Source organism: Danio rerio, chromosome 20 (assembly GCF_052040795.2).
Source record: "Danio rerio strain M-AB ecotype USA chromosome 20, GRCz13ab, whole genome shotgun sequence".
Lineage (NCBI taxonomy): Eukaryota > Metazoa > Chordata > Actinopteri > Cypriniformes > Danionidae > Danio > Danio rerio.
The window spans coordinates 29,823,630-29,845,849 of record NC_141040.1 but is presented as its reverse complement, the minus strand read 5'-3'; the positions used below and the strand labels follow the sequence as shown (position 1 = coordinate 29,845,849).

Below are 22,220 nucleotides of genomic sequence, written 5' to 3'. Positions count from 1 at the left end.
GTATTGTTTGTTGTTGTATAAAAAAGTATTGGAACCATATTGAAAAGAAAAAAGAAAAACAGTATTACTCATCCCCAATGTGGCACGCTAGGTTATTAGTATCTGACTGTATGTTATTAACAATATTGGTGAGTATTTTTTCCCCAATTCAATTTAGCTTTATTTGTATAGCGCTTTTACAATGCAGATTGTGTCAAAGCAGCTTCGCATAAATGGTCATAGTAACTGGAACAGGGTAGTTCAGTTTAAGTGTTTAAGTTCAGTTCAGTTTAGCTCAGTTCAGTGTGGTTTAAAATCACTACAGAGAGTCCAAACACTTAAGAGCAAATTCATCGATGCGTAGCTCTACCGATTTTGTAACTTGTTTTTATTCTATTATCTTATCTGTTTTCATTAAGCATGTACTTGAAGTTTTAGTAATTATGTTTTTGCTATTTATATTTATTATTGCGGTAGTAAAACATGCATTTAGTCTTTAGTAATTTGTATTCTAGATTTTAGTTTAGATTGTTGGGTGTTTCCCAGTGATTGGTTTGCCGCTGGAAGGGCATCCGCTGTGTAAAACATATGCTGGATAAGTTGGTGGTTCATTCCGCTGCATGTGTCGACCCCTTAATAAAGGGACTCAGCTAAAAAGAAAGCGAATTAATTTTAGTTTGGTTTTGGATGAAAATACATTAACATTTATTTATTTGTATAGAGGGGTCACGGTAGAAACATTTTTGATTCTCTAAGATTCAATAAAACCGTTTTTTAATACGAAAAACATTTTAATATTCAAAAGAACCTGTTTTCTTCTAAAAAGAGAACCCTTGTGGAAGGTTAACTTTTAGTGGATAAAGTCTGAGGGTGGCGCTGCTCACAGATCATACAGAGAGTTCACCTCACCGAAGAATGCAAACACGGAAGCGTCTTCTGATCTGGACTATACTGTACATATTTTTACATCTGTCTGATCAGAAATGTGTACCGGTTGTGTCCAGAAGCAATATCCCGACAGGGTGAGTTATGATCATCTGTGACTGCAACAACTCATGCACATCTGTCGCTTGCTATTTTTCTTTCTATGTGCTGGTTGCTGGTTTTCAGCCAACATCACTGTGCTGTTTGCGTCATGGTCATTTCAAAAGTTTGATGCCTTGATGCTAGGTTGTTTATTCGCTGTCCTTTAAAGCAGCTACATTTAATGGAAGAAACTGAAGGTAAGTATAATTTAAAAAACAATTGCCTTGCTTCCTTGGGTGTTTACTTTGAGAAATCTAGATATGATTATTATTATTATTATTATTATTACATTTTACAAGTTTCAAAAAACGTCACTTGTAGATATGCAAATAAGTTATAATTTAATTAAACATGCAGTAATTTGCATGCATTTCTTGCGCAAAAATTAACACACACACACACACACACACATATATATATATATATATATATATATATATATATATATATATATATAATATATATATATATATATATATATATATATACATATATATATATATATATATATATATATATATATATATATATATATTTATTTATTTTTTTTACTCAGAGTGGGTATCTGTTTTTATTATTATGCTTGAAAAGCATACAAAATACCATGTAACAGTAAGAGGATAAATCATTGTACAATTACAAAAAAGTCAAAATATCAGCAAGAAAACAGAGAGAAAAATGTAATAATAATAATACAAAATATATAAATAATTCTAGCAGTTCATTCTAAAGTGGCGACCCCAGATTAATAAAGGGTCTAAGCTGAAAAGAAAATGAATGAATAAATTCAATTAAAAAAATAAAACAGAGGGGGGGCACTCTTTAAAAAAGATCTTCAGTTTAAGGGCTTTTTTATAATGCATAAGCTTCAAGAAGACCTAGAGTGGGTATCTTTTGTCACTTTATTACTAAGAAAATACTGCAAACAGCCAGAAGTGTTTTGTTGTATATAGAAAATGTTTTTCTGTCTGTGCCAGTGCGTGGTTAGTGCGTCGACACATGCACTCTGGTGCTCTTGGTGACCCGAGTTCGATTCCCGCCTTGCAGTGCTATGCGAATCCTTCATCTCTCTCTGCTCCCCATGATTTATTGTCAATAATCTCTACTGTCCAGTCCATTTAAAGGTGAAAACCCCCCAAAGGTATTAAGAAAAAACAAAACTCATGAAACAGATATGTAGAAAAACATAACTTTTGGGGATTTATGGCTCAAGGCTAGGCATGAGCCGGAATAGGATTTCAGTGGAATGATAATCTTAAATAAAAAAATAAAAAAATCCCGGTTTCACAGTATTGTGATTAGTGATTACTGCTCTAAAGTATACTCTTTTTAAATGTCTGGGTAGAACAAGCACTTTTTTCTGCTTTGACCACAATGGCTTCATCCGAAATCACACACGTCCATACTATATAGTATGCTATAACAGTATACGAGCCGGGAAGTATGTCCAAATTCATAGAATTTGAAAAACAGTATGTGAGAAGTACCTGGATGACCTACTATTTCCACTGAGATTCGGAAGTGTGCATGATCTGATAGACGCTACAGCGAGAGGATGCACAGTGAGAGAATTCATGAATGGGAGTGAAGCGGGTATATCATGTGATGAGGACAAAATGGCATCCATAGTACATCTGATTTCCATTCACACTACGTAAAAAAAAATCTTATATATATACCATAGGAACGGTATAACAGGAAATTTTGAAAATTTAAACCTTGATAAAACCTTGAAAACAGCTATCATCCCATGCCTACTCAAGGCAGCAGAAAACAATAATTTTAAAATGGTCTTTAAAATATACATCGCCTTTGAAATCTGCAGACACAAGTGCAACAAAGGAAACACTTAAAATGTTGTTTTATTTTCATTTAACTGTGCCAAAAAGCCTTAAAATTGCCTAGTTCATGGAAAAAAAACTGTCTGCAGTGTCTTGTCTGAACAAACATGTCAGATTGTCTACAATTTTGCTCTGGTGTGTATATAGGGTAACACATGTCTGGAGAATGGCTCATATCTCATGAATTTTGTGGGCTGTGCCAACTGTCACCAGCGGGACTTTGTGCTGATCAGTGACCGGACGATGGTGAATGAAGATGAGGAGGAGATTGTCACTTACCTGCGTGAGTGACGTCACAATATTGCATGTAAATAATGATGCTCTACAAGTGGTCATAATGAGTGAACTTTGCTTTTCCTCAGACATGTGCAAGAACTGTGAACATGTCATAGCCAGACACGAGTACACCTTCACTGTGGTGGATGACTATCAGGTGAGCCCTCGCTTCACAGGAAAAAACAAACAGCATATTAAGCATAATAGAGATTTTATATATATATATATATATATATATATATATATATATATATATATATATATATATATATATATATATATATATATATATATATATATATATTAATTTGTATTAGTGTGACATTGAAATTATTACTCTTTTTTTTTTTGTTAATGCATAATTTAATTGACAAGTTACATAATAGATTTACTTCATAATAAACATGCTGGCCCATCTCTAAAAGTTTAATAATTATATGGAAAACATACATATATATATATATATATATGTATTTTTTTCTTTCATAAAGATGTTAAAAATTTTGTTGGTTTAACAAGTCTTGTTCTCTCTCTCACACTTTTAAATTTTTATTTTATTTTGTCAGGAATACACAATGTTGTGTATGTTGTGTGGAAAAGCAGAAGACTCCATCAGCGTATTGCCAGATGATCCTAGACAAACAGCACCTCTCTTCTAGAGCATGCACGTACACACATACATAGGGATGAGAAAAAAGCATATTTGCATGATGAGGGAGTTTTGATACATATGATCTGTGCTTAACACTGGAGAACAACACAGTCATGTTTAATCCAGGAACTTAACCCAATGCATTGTGCAGCAAAAGTGGCAATAAAACTCTCAGTATGACTCTGATGCATGAAACCTAGACCACTTAATATACACAATGTAGCTTTTGCCTATTATACGAGTCTGCATATTTGTTTGTCTCATCAAGAGTTGTTTTAGTGGATTAGCAGTGAATTTTAACCACAAAAAAAAAAAGAGTTTGCAGCTTTTGTTACAATGCAGCACATAGAAAATGACTGAATTTGGCAGAAAATATTTTGAATGAAACACACAAGAATAAAAAGCAGAATCACGCTTGATAGTACTGATACTAATGTTCAATGTACGAAGTCACACAGTATTTCCAGTTTTAATGCAACAAGATGTTTTATGTTTTGTCTAAATAAACAGAGCAAAAAGTTGACTGATGCTATTTTATTTTAAAGCTTTATAAAAGACATATATATACATATATATATATATATATATTATAATGGGCTGCACAGTAATGCAGTGGGCAGCACGTTCGCCTCACGGCAAGAAGGTCGCTGGTTTGAGCCTTGGCTGGGTCAGTAGGTGTTTCTGTGTGAAGTTTGCATGTCTTCCCCTTGTGCGTTTCCTCCAGGTGCTTCGGTTTCACCCACAAATCCAAAGACGTGATACAGGTGAATTGAATAGCTACATTGTCTGCAGTGAATGAGTGTGTATTGATGTTTTCCAGTCATAGGTTGCAGCTGGAAGGGCAACAGCTGTGTAAAATGTGCTGGATAAGTTGGCGGTTCATTCCGCTGAGGCAACACCAGATTAATAAAGAGACTAAGCCGAAAGAAAATGAATCAATTGATGAACATATGTTTTATACAGTAGATGGCCTTCCAGTTGCAGCCCAGTACTAGGAACCATCCATACACACTCAATCACACATACTACGGCCAATTTAGTTTTTTCAATTCATCTATACCACATCTTTGGACTGTGGGGGGAAACCGGAGCACCTGGAGGAAACCCACATGAACACAGGGAGAACATGCACACAGAAATGCCAACTGACCCAGCCAAGACTTGAACAAGCGACCTTCTTGCAGTGAGATGACAGTGGTAACCTTTGAGCCACCTTGTCACCCCGTAACCAAAACTAGCAATCTGAATATCCGTTATTGAATAAAACACTAGAGTAATTTTAATATATCCTCCTTGAAAAATTGTTAGTCTATCTGTAAAACCTGTTTAATTATGATTAAATGAAATTGTATGAAATAAAATGCATCATTTTTTATTTTTTTGTAAATCTTATATTAATAGCAATATGCTTAGCAAATAAACAGATTTAAAAAAAAGTTTGTTTAGGCTTTTACTGCAAATTCTTCTTATTATTTATTTTGTTTATTATATTTTGCAGGAATACACAGCTTTGTTTGTTTTACCTAGTTTAAACTAGAAGGTTTGTTCACCTAGTGTAGACTATGAAACAATGAATTATAACATTTATTAATGACAGCATAATATCGTCACAGCATCAAGCATCTGGTACTTAAGAGTACTTATTTATTCCATTAATATGAATACATATACATTCCAACTTTTTTGCATGATTGAAATATGTTTGTTAGCAAAATACAGTACATGAAGCATGAGGTGTAATTTCTTTTTTTCTTAATATATTTATATCTATTTACAGTTCAGATTATGTACAATTCGCCGTCCCTCAGTTGATAGAGCCTAAACTGATGCTCTTAAAGTAAAAGTACCTCCGGAAAACAAAACAAAATAAACGATCCCAAACAAAACAGCTATTCTAGAAGCACAGCACACAATGAACTTATGGTAATGACTCGGTAGCTACAATCCCTTTCTTTGTGCCTAACGCTTTCTACAAATACAACAAGAGAATTCAATTCCAAATCGAGTCCGAAACAGCCAACGTATAAAACAGACATCTTGCTGATGTGTTCAAGTAATATGGTAGTGGGACTATAGTGTCTGAATCAAGAGTTCCTGGAAGGGTCCGTAGCATTTCATTGGAATAAATCAGTAGGTTTCTTGTCGACGTTATGACTATTTACAGGGGTTGTTAGTATGATATTGCAGGCATGGAAGAGATTATACTTGGCAACTGCAAGGACCCTTAATGTGATGGCGAATTCCCTCAGTAGCGGCTAGTAAAGCTACATCGTCAGGTACGTAACCACATCCAATAAATAAATAAATACATTCTATAGATGATACAGTTTACAGTACATACATTCCCTGAAATACATATATACACATGCTTGCTTGGACCAGGTGTATCTATACATGAATGATATTATAGTGTATAGATAGCCATTAGCTTACAGGTGTTAAACTCAGTTCCTGGAGGGCCGCAGCTCTGTCATTTAGTTGCAACCCTAATCAAACAATTAAACTAATTGAGTGATTTAGGTTTGTTTGATACTTACAGATAGGTGTGGTGAAGCAAGGCTGGAACTAAACTCTGCAGGGCTGTGGCTCTCCAGGAATTGAGTTCCACACCCCTGCGTTAGCTGCAAAGAGCATTTAAACGCTTGTTGCGGGAATAAACGTAAGGCTAAAGATGTGAAGTGCCTACAAAACAAGTAACATGCATCTGTTTGATAGAATACAATGAGGTACTACGTGCCGCCTCATTGTTCTCACATTTCAAACATTAGTGATTGAATGATATTGTTAAAAATAGGAGACTGTGCAAGTCAGATTATGCAAAATTGTTAAAAATAAATAAAATATTTTTTAAAAGTGTATATATGAGAACAAAAACATGAACGAAATGAAAACACAGTATGGCACAAACTATATCGAATAAAAAATAATAATAAATGATGAAATAAAATCAGCTCTTTTTAGATATAAAGACACACAGCATCACTAGAGGATTTCAGCATGTTTAAGGAATTATAGTTCACTGAAATATGTACATTTGTTGTTGTTTTACTCAGTTCATCTGGTCATTCAGGAAAACTTTAAAGAAGATTTTTAGCTGAAAAGAAAATGTAGGTCCCTGTGATTAATACAATTGCACTTAGCAGCTTTTAGTTGTTTTGAGAGTCAAAAAACAAACAAACAAATGCTAAATAAAACTAATCCACAGCAGTTTTAAAAAGAGAAATTACAAGCAGTGGATTAGGAAGAGAATTAAAATTTTAAATGTAGTGTTGGTAACATTAGTTCAGCTTGGCCTGTACTTTTTTACATTATATATGACCATAAAGCATCCCTCTTTTAGATGAAAATCTTCTTCAATGCCTTACTGTAAAAAAAGTCTCCAACATGATGAGTAAAGTAACCGCAAATGTTCATTTTTGAGTGAAATGTCTTTTTAATACTTAACATTTCGATAAAATCTCCAAAACATAAAACTTTCAAGTACATCACAACCAACCGGCAAAAACCTTTTACCTCTCTACTCATCAAAACACCACTTGTAAAAAGGCTACAGTTCTTCAGGAGACGTTAAAAGCTACTTTTAAAACCGTTGGACGTTTCTCTGTACACACTTTTCTGTTTATTTGCTCATTTTGGTGGTGGTTTTGCTCTCAGCACTGCCGGCTCTGACTCTGGAGCAGAAGCCCGAGCCTTGGTTTACTCGCAAGTCACTGATTCTTGGAGGGGGGGAGGCTGAGCAGCTGCTTGGTGATTGGCTGTGAGCACCTTCAAAACGGGAAGGAGAGGAGCTCAGTGAGCGTTGCAGAGAGCAGGCGGTGGTCCTCTGGCAGCGGGACGAGCAAACAGTCAGTCCACCGCGCTCCTGCATCAGCTGAGACAGGTTGTCTAGGAGGTCCGTGTCACCGGTGCTGCTGGCACGAATGCGGTAACGTCTGCGTCTGAATAGATCATATCGATACATCAAATGCATACTGTAAATGATAAAGTCATATATATATATTTCTCTGCTACTAAAGGTAGTTTTTCAGATTGATAGATAAAAATTGTTTTTTAAAAAAAGCTATAATTATTAGTTGTTAAGGGAGCAGAAAAGCATTTTTTTTTCAAATGTTTACATACTTACAGATATGCAGTGATGGATTCAAATTTCTGTCTTCCAATCCATCTCAGCAAGGATCAACGTTTACCTTTTTTATTATCCTTTTTCTTACTACTTTATTAAAATGATTATTTGAATCAGTATTTAATTTTGAAACGATTTTGACTAAATAATAAGGTTAACACATTTGCTTAATGTAAGAACGTTCAGTGTTTTTGCCTCTCTTGCTCTCTTTGTAATACTATTTTCAGGAGCCACCAAAACAGGTCAGAGGTCATAGAGACATCTTAAGTGGAACTGAAGGACTGGAAATGATCGCTTTCCTATTTGTATTGCTATGTGTTAATACAGTCTAGTTATTTTGATATCAATTATGTGTTAATTGTGTTTAAAGTGATTTTCCTTTTTATGCTAAATAGACTGTGTAGTGAGAATCTAGCAGCCTGAATGTTGATTATACCAGTGCTGAACCAGTTTGATAAGACAGCTGAGGACACAATGAAACAACCTGGAGCTTTTAAAAAAAGACGATTCAGAAAAGTGATTTGTTTGTGAATCAGACTGCGCCTTTGATTTTGATTCACTTAGAGAAGCCTGTTCATAATTTAACTTAGTAATATAATTATGAACCTCATGTATTTGATTCACTTAAAACAACAGAGTCCTTAACTTGTGAATCTGACTTCACTAGTCAAGTTGTACGATTTGGATTGACCAAAAAGAATAAAACTTTTATAAACAGGGTTTCTGCTAGGGCTGGGCGATTTGGCCTAAAACCAAAATCTTGATTAATTGAACATTTTAACTCGATTACGATTAATGAACAATTATTTTATTTATTTATTTATTTATTTAACAAGTTTTGTAGCCTACAGTAAATATGATCACATATTACAAATAAAAGACTTTTAAATAAAGGGTGTATTACTTGATTTTAAAATAATTAAAGAAAACACACACTGTTTATCTATGATTATTTGTTGAACATTAACGTTGAACACCTGAAATTAAAGCACATATTGCCTAAAACCAACAGACACTTTTTTTTCTTTTTTTTTGCGGAACATGGGTATGCGCTAGAAGGCTGCGCCGCGCCAGACCATACCCGTGCGTTCGATGCAGAATACTGTATGAAGTATGTATGAATTATATTGATTATAGGTTAAGAATTTTGATTACTTTTCGATTAATTGCCCAGCCCTAGTTTCTGAAGGTCTTTCCAAGTAAAATTTAAGACTTTTTAAAACCTTTTTAAGACTATGAAGAATGAAATTTCAGACTTATATAGGGTTAAATGCTAAGGATTTTTAATGGCCTAAATAACAGAAAACAAAAAAAAAATCTAACTCGTTATTTGTTACACGCATATTTATATAATGCATCAAAAAAGCAAACATTAGTTGTATACATTTTTTGCAACATGAATAGTTTTGCTAAACATTTTGTTGAGATGTGTTATTGTTGAGGATCCGGAGCATGTCAGATTGAGTGGGTTTATTTCTGATTCTGGGTAAAGATTAGGCTTTAAAAGTGTTTTTTTTTTGTGCTGCTCATGATAACAACAACACAGGAAAACTTCTGACTTGGTACAGTATGAAATATTAGTTTTAAGATCATTGCGTCTCTTACCTGTTTTCTCCACCTGTGCGGAGAGGTGGTTTTCCTGGTGGCGGTCGAGGAATAAATCGAGCAGAGATCTGATCCGACACTAGTGTGGGGCTTATGGGTCTTGGTATTTTACTCTTGCTCGACAAAGGGCCTGAAGAGGAGGACAAAGAGAGCGGCTCCTCCACCTGCCAGTCTGACCCTCGGGAACCGGTGGGGAAGGTGAATTTGTCACGCAGCAGTGCTGAGGGGAAGTGCTCGCATGACAGCGACAGGGATGGAGAAAGCGGAGCCGGAAAACACTTGCGGGTCGGAGAGTCCGGGTCACGGACAGGGATGCGACTGGCTCGTGGAGAGAGTTCACGAGGTGAAGCAGGAGCCGCATCAACACTGTGTCCTGTCATCTCACCCTGGTTGGGGGTTGAAGAAGGTCCACCGTCAGGGCAGCCCGAGTCACTCTCCACATCCTTATCGAAGGCCTTAACAGAGATCATGTTTTCATCTGGCTTGTTAGAGCTTCTAGAGGGTGAATTGGCTGCTGGCACGTGGTTGTGCTCCTTTTCTGCAGTTCCTGATGGATTGTTAGGCTGAAAGTCGTCTCCTGTCTTCTGTTGAGGCTGAACGGTCTGTACTGCTGCACTGGAGGACTGTGAAGGGAACAGCATTAGAGACGGGACATTATTAATGGAGCTCTGCAGGGGAAAAAGAAAACTCTCATATATTTGTTTTTATTAGTGTTTTCCTTCCTCTGCTTGGTAGAACTGTGAAATCTATTGAGAATGTTCTGAGCTTCATGCTTTACGTCAGCTTCATTTTTTGTCCATTGGTGTTTTGATATACAGTAAAGTATAAATTCAAGTGGCTGGCCAAAATCTGAGAGACAGTGATGTTGCAGTGAAAGCACTGTAGTGCATCTATAAATGATCCCTGCTTGCTGCTACAGTTTCTATGACACATTTTATGAAAAATAAATGACATTATTTATGTTAAAATTATTGTTAACTCAAAATTAATATGAAGCCAATAATATAAAGCTACCATTCAAAATTCAGAGTCTGTAAGATTTTTTAGAATAAACTTTGGTAACATTTTACAATAAGGTTCCTTTCGTTAATGTATTTACTAACATGGACAAGCAATAAAAAATACATTTATTTCCATATTTATTTATAGTTAACTTTAGTTAAGCAAAATAAAGTAATTTGTTGTAAGCTTGTGTTAACGCACAGTGCATTAACTACAGGCAGGGTTCATACACATTTTTGCTACTTACATTTTTATGACTTTTCCATGATTTTTCAAGAAAATTCTCATGACCTAATGTTTCATGCAATATCTCTACATATGCGTGGTAAAAGAAAAACAATGCATGTTCAAATTTATTACAGCATATCGTAAAACATGCAACAATCTATTTAGTTTCAATTTATATTTATATCCATGTAAAATTGTTTTAGATAATGCTTACACTGCACTAATAATGTTAAAAATAACCTATATTAAAGTATACAGATATTCGTTTTCCAAAACTTTTCCAGGCCTAGAAAATGCCATGTCAAAATTCCATGACTTTTCCAGGTTTTCCATGACTGTATGAACCCCACACAGTTCAAAATCACACCTTTGGATTTTGCATTAATGTTAAACTATTATTAATAAATGCTGGTAATTCTTGGTTAATGTTAGTGAAATACATTAACTAATGAAAGGTGAAACCTTACGCCCCATTCACACAGGACTTCAGCATCAACGCTTCCCATTCACTTTGAATGGGTGACGTCAGGCATTGCTGAACTGCATTGTGGATCCGTCGGCGCCGCTTCAGAGGCGTTGCTCGCTGCAAAAGTTGGGACTAGCTCAACTTTTCAAGCGCCGATGGAAGTGTCAGCCAATCAGATCGCTGTATGCAAATAAACCAGCTAGACAGTGGCCTATTGCTCACTGAATTTCATAGGCTGATGCTTCTATGACGATCACTTCAGCCCCAACTTCAGACACTCCTTCAGTCAAGCGTTGACGCTGAAGCCCCATGTGAATAGGGCGTTATTGTGAAGTGTGACCAAAATCTTGCTGTAATTTAGGATGAACATATTAAATTGGACCAAATAAATCCTGTTGTTTTCAATGTTATTTTCTACTTTATACTCTTTTGAATAATCCTGAAAAAACGTTTTATGTTTTCCATTTATTTATTTTTTACACTTTTTAACGAAGTGAACTTGAGCTCACATCCAACTTAGAAATGCAACATTATGGAAATTTTGCCAGATACCTATATCTTTCTATTTAGAAGCTGATAACAAATATATAGGATATTATTACAAAATCATAGTATTTTTTGAGTCTAATTACAAAAAGCAAACAGTGAACCTAACTACACAAAACAAGCAGATTGCAAAATAGATCTTTTTTTCTCCCAAAATAATTGAAATTAAATTGAAGTCCTCTTTATTTATAGTGAAAAACTCTTCTGAAGCATGTCACCTGTAGTGACATCATATCTTAGAACTGCAGCTTTGTTTATCGCATCGTAACCTTGTTTGTTTAAAAAAATACAATAATTCTACTTCAGAATGCAACTTGATATACTGACCTGCTCCAGATGAGCCCTGTTAAGGTGGGCCAATGTCGCAGGCTGTATTGCGGGTAGTCTTCTCAATCCAGACAAGCCTATTACTCCAGACAAACCGGGAAGTCTTGCAAATGGAGGTCCAGTGTGGCAGACACCTGTGTGAAAATCAACTGAGCCACTTAGATTGCTAGTGCGCTGAGGCAGGGGATCAGACCAGGTACGAGGGAGAGCGAGGGGGCTGGAGGAGCGTGGCGAGATCCCTGAGCGTTCCTCCTCATCTGGTTTAGAGCCGGCTGAACCGCTGCCACCCTCAAGCTCCACTAGGACCCACTCCTGTGAGTCGCCCTCTTGTGGGACAGGGCTGAGGTTCACGGCAACGTAACCACTGCTTGCTGCCCCCTCTTCATCCTCCAAAGAGCCCTGCTCGACCCGACAGACAGCCCTGTCCTGGGGCAGACCTGGACGTTGCTTTCCTAAGCTAGTAAGACAAAGAAGGGAAAGTGGTTATGACATCTTAAGTGTCCAATTCACATTATTTAAAGACGATTATGAGGAATTTGTTTACTGACTAGGCCTCAAGGAAGCGTTCAATGGTAGGTTTGGGTTCAGGAGTTAGTCTCTTATCCAGCCCCATGCTCTGACTGTGGCGCATCCTTCTCAGCAGCGGAGCCATGTGGTCGATGAGCAAGGTTTCGGAGCGCACACGTCTGGGGGAGCCCTGGATGGAGCCACTGTTGGGGCTTTGGTTGCCCTCTTTGCTTCGTTCCTCCTCACTAGCCACCTGAATCACATATAGAACATCAAAAGCATCTTGGAGAAGTGACGGTACGATGAGAGTCTAAAAAAACAGTTGGGCTTCTAATTTAAACACTGGTTCTGCTGTGTTTTTTTTATTCCCACAAAATAAAAAATTTAAAAAAAATCTGTCAGGGGTTAAGTTGTGCTGTAGATTTAGATTAACCAAAAATAACAGTCATTAGTTTGTAAATCAGACATTACTGGTTGTGTAGAATGTTTCTGATTAACCTAAAGGAACCAGGTTTTCCATCTACTTGAACACATATCTACAATCTCGGAAGCGGCAAAAAGATGATGGCTTTGGGTATAGGAATCAACAGACTTTGGGCCAGATTTACCAAATAGGGCAAATTTGCACAAGAGCTCAATTGCAAAACATCACAGATGGGCATGGAAATTTCTGCGGAGGACTTACAGAAAATGCACAAATTAAAACACAAAGACATAACATCTCATTTACATATCAACCAACGCAACAAGCACAGCACAAATTAGCATAGTGGCAAATAAGCAGAGCTGAGAGTCAAAATCTGTGAGTGATCTACTATGGCATGGCACAATTTAATTTTTCTCTGCCAGGGGTAAGGGGGAGCTGAGAAAATAATCAATATTCATGTCAAAGTTAGCCTACTTCCTACAAAATATTTATTTAATGAAAGCAGCTATATGGTACATACATTGAAAGTATAGTTTTGTTTTATTTTATTTAGTACTATTTATTTACTTGTTGGCCAAAGAATATGTATATTCATAAAAAAGACAAGTTTAATATAAGCAACGACAGGACAATGACAAAAACCTTTTACATGCAAGGGTTAAATACTTCAGGACTGGACATGCACTCATGCATGGTTCAGGCACAAAGAGAACAGATTGCATACTGTCTGAGGGAATGAAGATTGTGTTTCTATTACGTGAACAATAATTTTGGATGACGTCTTCCTCTGGCATTCCAAATATGGATGTGTGGAAAAAATATTCTACTTTATACCACATGATCTCTGTGGTTCCTTCTCCAGCAAAACTGGCATTTATTTCAAGAAAGAGAAACCTTAAGCTTTTTAGCTGTTTAATAATGGTGCAAATGTTTGTAATCTGAGGAGTGCAAACATTAATAAATCATTTTGCATTATTTATTTAAATATTCTCCTCCCATTAAATTTAGCATTTAACAGAGAAACTCCTACAAAATGCATATTCAGTAAGGCCTGGTCCAAAAATAGCTGTGTTCACACCTTTACACACCTTTACAACTCTTCATTGCACATATTTAGTAAATACTGACAATACTGTTTTACAGCAAACAGACAATTTGCTCTGGCACAAACTATTATTAAATCTGGCCCTTACTGTTTAAATCCTTCAAAATAATTATCTGAATCAGCATTTAAATGGTTTCAGAATATACTGATATTAGAACTGAAATACTAATAAATAATGCTGTTTTAATACAACGCCAGTGCCTATTATAACAAACACATAGTATTAACATCATAATTCCTTCTGAATCATACCTTTCTGATTTGCGGCTGAACATGGTTGAGGTTTCTGTCACGACTGTGCTCTACATCCTCCCAGACATCGGTTCCCAGTGCAGGCTGTGTTGGGATGGGGGCGCAGTTATCAGCCTCACTGAGGCGCTCACCCTGAAGGACGTCCTCTGTGTTCTCACGCTGCAGATCACCCGGGATTGCAGAGGCATTGGCCATACTGGAAGGAAGCATTTCATTTAACAATGTAGGTCTTCAATTCAATTCATCAAAGAGTAACTGCAGTTTGTGGATATCTACCCTAAATATGCAGGTGTGAGGCGAGTCAACTGCTGGGCTGTGGTTGCCAGAGTTCCCACATTAAGGGTGTCCTCTGAATCCAGTTTCTCCCAGTCATATGGGTCATTTTCCACCACATTGTAGCTCTTCATACTGTTGTCAAAGACTGACATTAGGAGCTACAACACAAAGAGAAAACATGTGAGCAATGGTTACACCTAGGAATATCGCTAGTCAAGAAAGGCTCAGTTCAATACCTGATAATCTGGTTTAGTATAGTAGTCCAGATTGGAGATATGATCAAAGAAAACGCTAAACTCATCTGGAAGGTGCTTGAGCAAGAGTCGATGGTTGTATGTCTCCTTCATATTTCCAACTTGTTCCTGTATTGATAGAGGGAGATATTGAGAACACCAGCAGATCTCTTGTCCATGAAAAATGATGACTTGAACAGAACTTACTTTGTCTTTGATTTTTCTCCATGGGAGCTGACCCACCATGAACTCCACAAGCATATAAAATAAAGACCACAGGTCATCATGTCGACCCATTTCCTTTGAAATAGAAAGATGTGCATTTTAGTGAAATATAAGTAATATAACCTTCTGTTTCAGAGAAACCTGACCGACATCTGCCATTGACTTGAGTATGTGTGCGAAAAGAGAGTTACCTTATTCTTGTGAGCATTAATTGAAGCATATCGGACGGTCCCTCTGAATCCTGCCACAGGACGTGGCTTTGAAAAATAACAAGAATATATGCAAATATAAGTAAACACATAGAATTTAATTATAAGGGTAGTACACTCAACATACATACATACATACATACATACATACAGTACATACATACATGGTAAATTTATAAAAGTTTAAGAATTTAAAAAAAACTAATTCATTACAAATAAACAAAAAGCACATCACTATGACTTAAGGGATATTTCACCAAAAATTAAGGCTGATTTAAAGTTTGGAATTCAGAAGACTGTCATGAAACCTTCATGTTTTTTGTGGCCTTTTAAAAATGTCCTCAATCAGGAGTCAAAGGAGTCCTCAATCACTGTCATTACGATCTTCAATAATTGTTCAAAAAATTTTGATGTAACCTAAAACATAGATTTGGAACTACACAAAAATAAGTGAATGATGACTGTATTTAGATTTTTAGGTTAACTACCGCTTTAAGCAACACTAATATATGACAACAGCATCTTTAAAAACATAGACTGAGGTCTATAATTACTTACTGGACGGACTTCTTGACATGAGTTTGTAAACTGGCGTGCCAATCCAAAATCGAGCATGTAACAGGTTCGGCATGTACTGTTAAGTCGGCCCATTGCAAAGTTGGACTATTTGAAAAAGAAAGGGATTGAAGATTAGTTCATACAGTCTAAACAGAAATAATGAGGCCCAGCTGGTGCATGAAGTGTTGTCAACATCAGAAGTGCTTTTAGGCCCAGGGCTGTCTGTAAGAGAGCAGATTCTTACGGGTTTGATGTCTCTGTGCAGGAAGCCCACAGAGTGGATGCTCTCGATAGCTTCTAAGATTTGTCGGCCCAGTCTGAGTGTGGTGGAGACGCTGAAGGTGCCATGACTCATGTTGCGTCGAAGGTCGGCCAAGTTCCTTCCCTGCAGTTCAATGAAAACATAGCTGGAGTCAGGGTTGTTGAACTTGTGATAACGTCAATCGATACAAAAACAAGAATAAATGATCTGACCTGAAGCTCCATAACTACATAGTTGAATCGGTCATTGCGTCCACAGCCAACAAAACGACAAACATGGTCTTTACCTAGAAAATAAGCACATGTACAGGCAGATATATTTTTTGCAATTGATGTTTTGCTGATTGTAGAGTAGCACAGAGTGCATATATTTTGTGCTTTTGCATTTATTCAATACACAATCTCATAATAGCAATATCTTAGATGTCTGTGATCATTTTTACCTTGAAGTCTTTTCAAAACTGCTACTTCCATCTTCAGGACTTGTTTTGGTTGCTGGGCAGATTCCACTTTCAGAGCAACACTGACCTGGTTCACATGGTCCAGCACTTCATAGATCTCGCCAAAACCACCTCCACCAATCTTCTTCAACTAGAATGGAACAAAATACACTTAATAAATGACAAATGACCGGAACAAAAACAAAATACTCTACTTTTTCAGTTGAAAAACAGTACAGTACTGTGAAATGTGATCAATCAACTGTTTTCTTCTTTTAAATGAAAAATGTTAAAATGGAAATGTATTCCTGAGATGAAAAAGTTTATCAGGCATTCCTCCAGTGTGAAACATCACATGGTCGTTCAAAAACATCCTAATTATCCTGATTTGGTACTTCAGAAACAATTTGGTCACACTTTACTGTAAGGTTTCATTAGTTAAAAAATTTGCGAACAATACTTGTACACTATGATTTAATTAATTTTTTTTTCAAATTATGTAAAAGATGGTTCTTTTGTGCCATTGAACCTTCCAGCAAGGCAATGTCTCTAAAAATCAGGTTCAATAATATTAATGAGGGTGGTTTAATCCATAAAATGGACATTTTTTGATTAGCAGTGCTCACAGCTGATAAGATCATTTTTTTACTATTTATTATTATTTATTAATAATAATTCAACATTAACATAACAATGTATTCATAAAATCCAAAGTTGTGGTTTTAAACATTAGTTAATGCAATATGAGTTAACAATAACTAACAGTTTTTTTCATTAACAAATTGTACATTTAAAACATCCTGAATAAAATGCAATTTTTAATTGGAAGTGCTTGTAATATTGTTCCTCCTGTATTTTTAACAGTAGACAGCTTTCAAACTTGCATTGTAGAATAAATGTTTCACAACAGCTGTTCAGGCATGAAACACTGCCTTTGAGAAATGTCCTAGCTAAACGACATTGCTGTCATGAAACAAACTGCTGCGTCTAGTGACTATTCGTCAGCATGCTGTACCATTTTCCTTGCTGATGTCAGCACTGCTCAACACACCTGCCGTGTATCGTTTGACTGAGCTCAAAAGTGGAAAAAAAAAAAACTCCTTGACAAAAAAAAGTGAACATAAATGTATCTGACAGCTATCAGAGAATCGCTACAGGACTAACAGCAAGTATCTGAATTGTCCTGAAACCTTGTCCTCAAATTCAGCTGTATTATAAAAAAAACAAAACAAAAAAACAACAACTCACCACTCTCCATCGCTCCCGGACCATGCTCCCGACAGCCAAGATATCAGTCTGCTCTACTGTCCCACTCATCCTGATGCTCAAGAGTGGATGAGCACACTCAGAAAAGCTCTACACCTCACATCAGTGAGTTCAGGTCCTCACTGAAAATCACAAGCAAATTAGAGAACTTAAACAGATTTTAATAAAACTTAATTTAGTTTGGTGATTCTTAACATTTTTGACTCTGAACTCAAAGGCAATATAAAAAGGGCGCACAAAATATTTCGAGTAATTAATTCAGAAACTTGAAAGGACAATGTTAAAATAATTAAATAAAACAATTATATATTTAAATAACATTCTTTAATTTATTTAAATAAACGTTTACTCCATAATAACTCGTTTTAATTAATAATGAATTTAAAAATTGTATTTTGTTATGCAGAAAATAGCAGGTTCTTACACAATATGCTATAGCTGGAGTCCCGAAGCATTTTCTAATTACATTAATTTGAATCTTTTTTCTGAGACCCCTTTGAACAGCAGGGTTACAACTGAACTTAAAGGCTATAATCAAGTTTGTAGACATTTACTGCTAGGCCTGCTCGATATTGGAAATATTTTTCTATAAATTGCTATACAAGTAGAATTTCACAAGGTGATATCAATAACAATCATTTCAGAAGAATCCATAATTTTACATTGATAGGGAATGCATTTGTGTAAAAAATAATAAACAAGCAACAAGTTTAAATTAATACAACAAAACAAAGGTACAAAATAAATGTGATCTATTGTTTAAAGCAACTTAAAGAGTCTAACAGTATTTAGGGAAATAAATTAAGTAATCAAATGTGAAATAAATCTGTACACTAGGGCTGGTGTACCTGAATATGAATATTTGAATATTTTGTTTATCTGCGATATCTATTGCGATATGAATTCCATTTCCAACAGATGAATGTCTCTATTTGGAAAGATCTTATCATTTTAGATTGGAATGATTGGAATCATGACTGGAATGATTCTGTCGGCGTGTACATCTGCATAAAATCCAATAAACAAATTAAAAGCATGGATATATACAACAAAGAAAAACAGTTTAAATGAACTGTGTGTTACGGTTTTCTAACTCTAACAGTATCCAGGTAAAGCATTTTTTTTTAAAAATCATTCAAAAAAAAATCATTACTAATGGTCCAATTACTTATGATAAGTGTTTTTAAAATCCTCATACAGTGACAAGCCCCAATCACATACAAATGCTAAATTATAATGCAATCTCAACAATGCTTATTCTGCGATGTGACTTGCAAATGTTCACATTGTTATATTGATGCTAAAACAATATATTGTGCAGCCCTACTATATGCAGTAGTCAACATTCAACAACACCCATTCTTGTCTTAGGACATTTTCGAAAACCTTTCTGACTAACATAGTCTCCCTTGTATAAATAATTAAATAAAATTGATCTTTCTTAAAGCTAAAAATTGTATAATTTCTTGTACTTTCATTTCACTTGTAAACTTACACAGTCAAAGTCCTTAAATCAATGCTGAAATGATATATTGTGCAGCCTTACTTCCTGCAGATATTGCTTGCAATGGCTGTAAACATGACATTAATAATAGAAAATTGCATTGGCTGCATCCAATCACAGTTTTCTATAAGTGCACTAAAGACTACATGAATCTGACCTGTCCTGAGGTTCTTCTTTAAGCAGATTATGCAAGATCTGTAAAAGACCCTGTCCTGATTTTTTTTGACTGCCACGGCTAGAGTGCCAGCAAAACTGATGGAGCTAAATACAGTCAAATCCTTAAGGAACAGACTTACAGTAGGCCTGATACTAGAATAAAAATCACCCAATCTGCAATACAGTGACTCAGGGAAACATAATCTTTAAATCTACATCACAAAGACCACAAAATGCTAGCTTAATTATTTTGCATGCACACTAGGTTGTAAGACAGAGAGCCTTGGCTATGTTTGATGTCAACTATAGGGAAAAGTGCAATCACTGGAATTTGTTCAGAGACTAAATGAATATTGAGAAGCTTCTGTAACTATTTATCATTTCAATAGACCTGCGCACAAAATACGATTTATCTTGAGAAATACATGCATTTTTTAATATGAATATCTATAAATGTACATGACAAATCGCACTATTATGTCTTTCTTTTTTTCATTCTTTTATAAACTGTTTTAAAACATGTTAATCTGTTTTTATCTGTTTAGATTTTTTTATATTTTCTTGTTTAATTTATTATTGTTTATGTAAATAACTTTGAATTACCATTGTGTATATAATGTGCTATGTGCTATGGTGAATCATGTACTCAAGATTTTGCTTTTTTTTGCTGCACTAGAGTATAAAATATAATGACAATTAAGTGATCTGATTTAATGAATGTCATGAAACAAATATAAATTGCTGTTCATTATATTTGGTCAGCACAGTGGCGCAATGAGTAGCACAATAGCATGTTCTCCCCATGTTTGTGTGCTCTGGTTTCCCCCACAAGTCCAAAAACGTGGTATAGGTAAATTGGGTAAGCTAAATTGTCTGTAATGTATGTGTGTGTAAATAAGTGTGTATGGGTGTTTCCCAGTGATGGGTTGCAGCTGAAAAGGCATCTGCTGTGTAAAGCATATGCTGGATAAGTTGGCAGTTCATTCCGCTGTGGCGACCACAGACTAATAAAGGGACTAAGCCGAAAAAAAAAAAATGTATGAATGTTCATTATATTAAATTACATTTTAGTTACATTGTAAATTATGGACATGATGACATTCAAAACATTAAGTGATAAATCTAGTGTAAAAGTAAAATTTAGCAAAATATAATACAAATGCTTATTCAGGTGTTAAATTTCAAAAGTTCTATAATTTTTATTGATTATTAATGTGACAATATTCTTACAGGTATTATTTGTGTAAATACAGCTATGGATGGAAAATTTTAACAGAGCTTTTGAAAACTCTTGGTTTCTTTATTGTAGGTAAAAAAGCAGGGTAATTATCAAACATTTGCAGTTAAAACATTGTCATTGTGATTAAAATGAACATAAACGTGTCAGAAAACTTGTCACTTCTTATTTAATGCCAAAATTGTTCTAAATGAGACATTTTAAATTAGGAGAAATCTCATCAGTAGTTCGCAAAATAAAACTGTGTGTCTTTGTGACTTATCAGAGTGCAAAGCATAAATGAGTACACAATGTTTTTCATTCATTTCTCAGTCAAAATTAGACTATATATTTTGGATCATTTAAACAAAAAAGTTTTATTTAACAGTTTTGTTCATTAAAATAGAGTTTCATTACCTAACATCTTTAGGGAAAGAACGGTAATACATTTACATTTGAATGGGGTGTTGCAAAAGAAAAATTACAATCTACAAAATTTGTTTATAAACATGTAATTCTACTTTGCACAACAAAACTGGTGTATACATACAAATCTAATTTAAACCAAAATAACATAAAATTACAATTTGACCAAAAACATAAAAATGTGCATAACAATTATTAAATGCATAATAATATTGCTATTATAATTTAATTTTGTTCTTATTAATTTTAAGTAGACCCAATCCTATTACGTTATGTCTTTGACTCAAGCTTAAATCCTAAAAAATGTTTAAAACTATTTTTCCACCAGTGAGACTCAGACCTGATAAATGACAGTAAAAATCAACTGCCAATACTAGCTGCATGCAGCACAGTTTGAATGGGGATGACTGCAGCTGGCCTGTTACATATGACTTTATTTTAGTTGACTCTCATACAGAATTGAAGCTTATGCTAACATCAACAATCTACGTTGAGAACTGCTGCTATCTTGTACATTTTGTTTAGGGGTTTCTCTGTCCTTTCCGCATCATCTGGTGATAAACAGAGGTAGTCACACAGGACACAGGCTTGCTAAAGCTAAAGCATCAGCCAGAGCCAAATCACTGAACAAAACAGCGCAGTGAAGAGATACCCCGCTAGCTAATTAGCCGAGCTCAACGTCGGCGCCGCAACACATAGCGTTAGCTAGTACTGTACCGTTACATACGGTTGACAGGTTACACGCGGTAAGGCAATGTTGTGACAGCTGTAATCCCGCTAATAATGCGGACTAGCTCGCTAAGCGGTCAGCACGCGTTCATTCAGGTGCCCGGTGTGTACGTTTACCTCTGTCTGCAGTGGCGCTCCGAAATGTTTCCGTAGCCTTCAAAATACCCTGTTGTGTTCTACAGGCCATGGTTGTGTGAAATGCTGGACAAAATATTCCCATAACGTTTCCAAACACAAAATAAGGGTACAAGTTCACGTTATTTGCCTCGCTTCATTTCTCCCTCACGGCAGCGGTAAAGGCGGCGATGACTGAGCGAGCGCACCGCTACGTGACGTCACATCTGGTCGAATAGGATTTA

The 22,220-nt window shown here is 35.6% G+C and overlaps 2 protein-coding genes across 3 annotated transcripts; one reads left to right on the top strand and one right to left on the bottom strand.

The window, feature by feature from the left end:
- The first annotated feature begins 904 nt into the window (after positions 1-904).
- On the top strand, positions 905-4,297 carry churc1 (churchill domain containing 1). 2 transcript variants are annotated; one of them, XM_087296653.1, is made up of 4 exons: positions 905-1,001; positions 3,060-3,129; positions 3,209-3,279; positions 3,689-4,297. In XM_087296653.1, exons 1-4 carry the CDS (start codon positions 963-965, stop codon positions 3,779-3,781), a joined length of 273 nt encoding a protein of 90 aa, XP_087152779.1. In that variant the 5' UTR covers positions 905-962; the 3' UTR covers positions 3,782-4,297.
- Positions 4,298-5,330: 1,033 nt separating this feature from the next.
- ttbk2b (tau tubulin kinase 2b) lies at positions 5,331-22,134 on the bottom strand. Its single transcript, NM_001326291.1, is given in 15 exon segments — positions 5,331-7,712; positions 9,503-10,125; positions 12,072-12,528; positions 12,620-12,831; positions 14,363-14,558; positions 14,639-14,796; positions 14,875-15,000; positions 15,079-15,171; positions 15,288-15,353; positions 15,864-15,968; positions 16,108-16,248; positions 16,338-16,411; positions 16,568-16,715; positions 17,813-17,952; positions 21,979-22,134. Coding segments are annotated over 14 exon segments (2,787 nt in total). The 5' UTR covers positions 17,882-17,952; positions 21,979-22,134; the 3' UTR covers positions 5,331-7,393.
- Positions 22,135-22,220: the final 86 nt, after the last annotated feature.

What these genes read in the sequence shown, in the direction of transcription:
- churc1 (XM_087296653.1), top strand. Translation starts at nt 963, where the DNA reads ATGTGTACCGGTTGTGTCCAGAAGCAATATCCCGACAGG. An exon ending in GGAGATTGTCACTTACCTGC is followed by an intron (nt 3,130 to 3,208) that starts GTGAGTGACGTC and finishes GCTTTTCCTCAG; the next exon opens with ACATGTGCAAGAACTGTGAA. An exon ending in CTGTGGTGGATGACTATCAG is followed by an intron (nt 3,280 to 3,688) that starts GTGAGCCCTCGC and finishes TTATTTTGTCAG; the next exon opens with GAATACACAATGTTGTGTAT.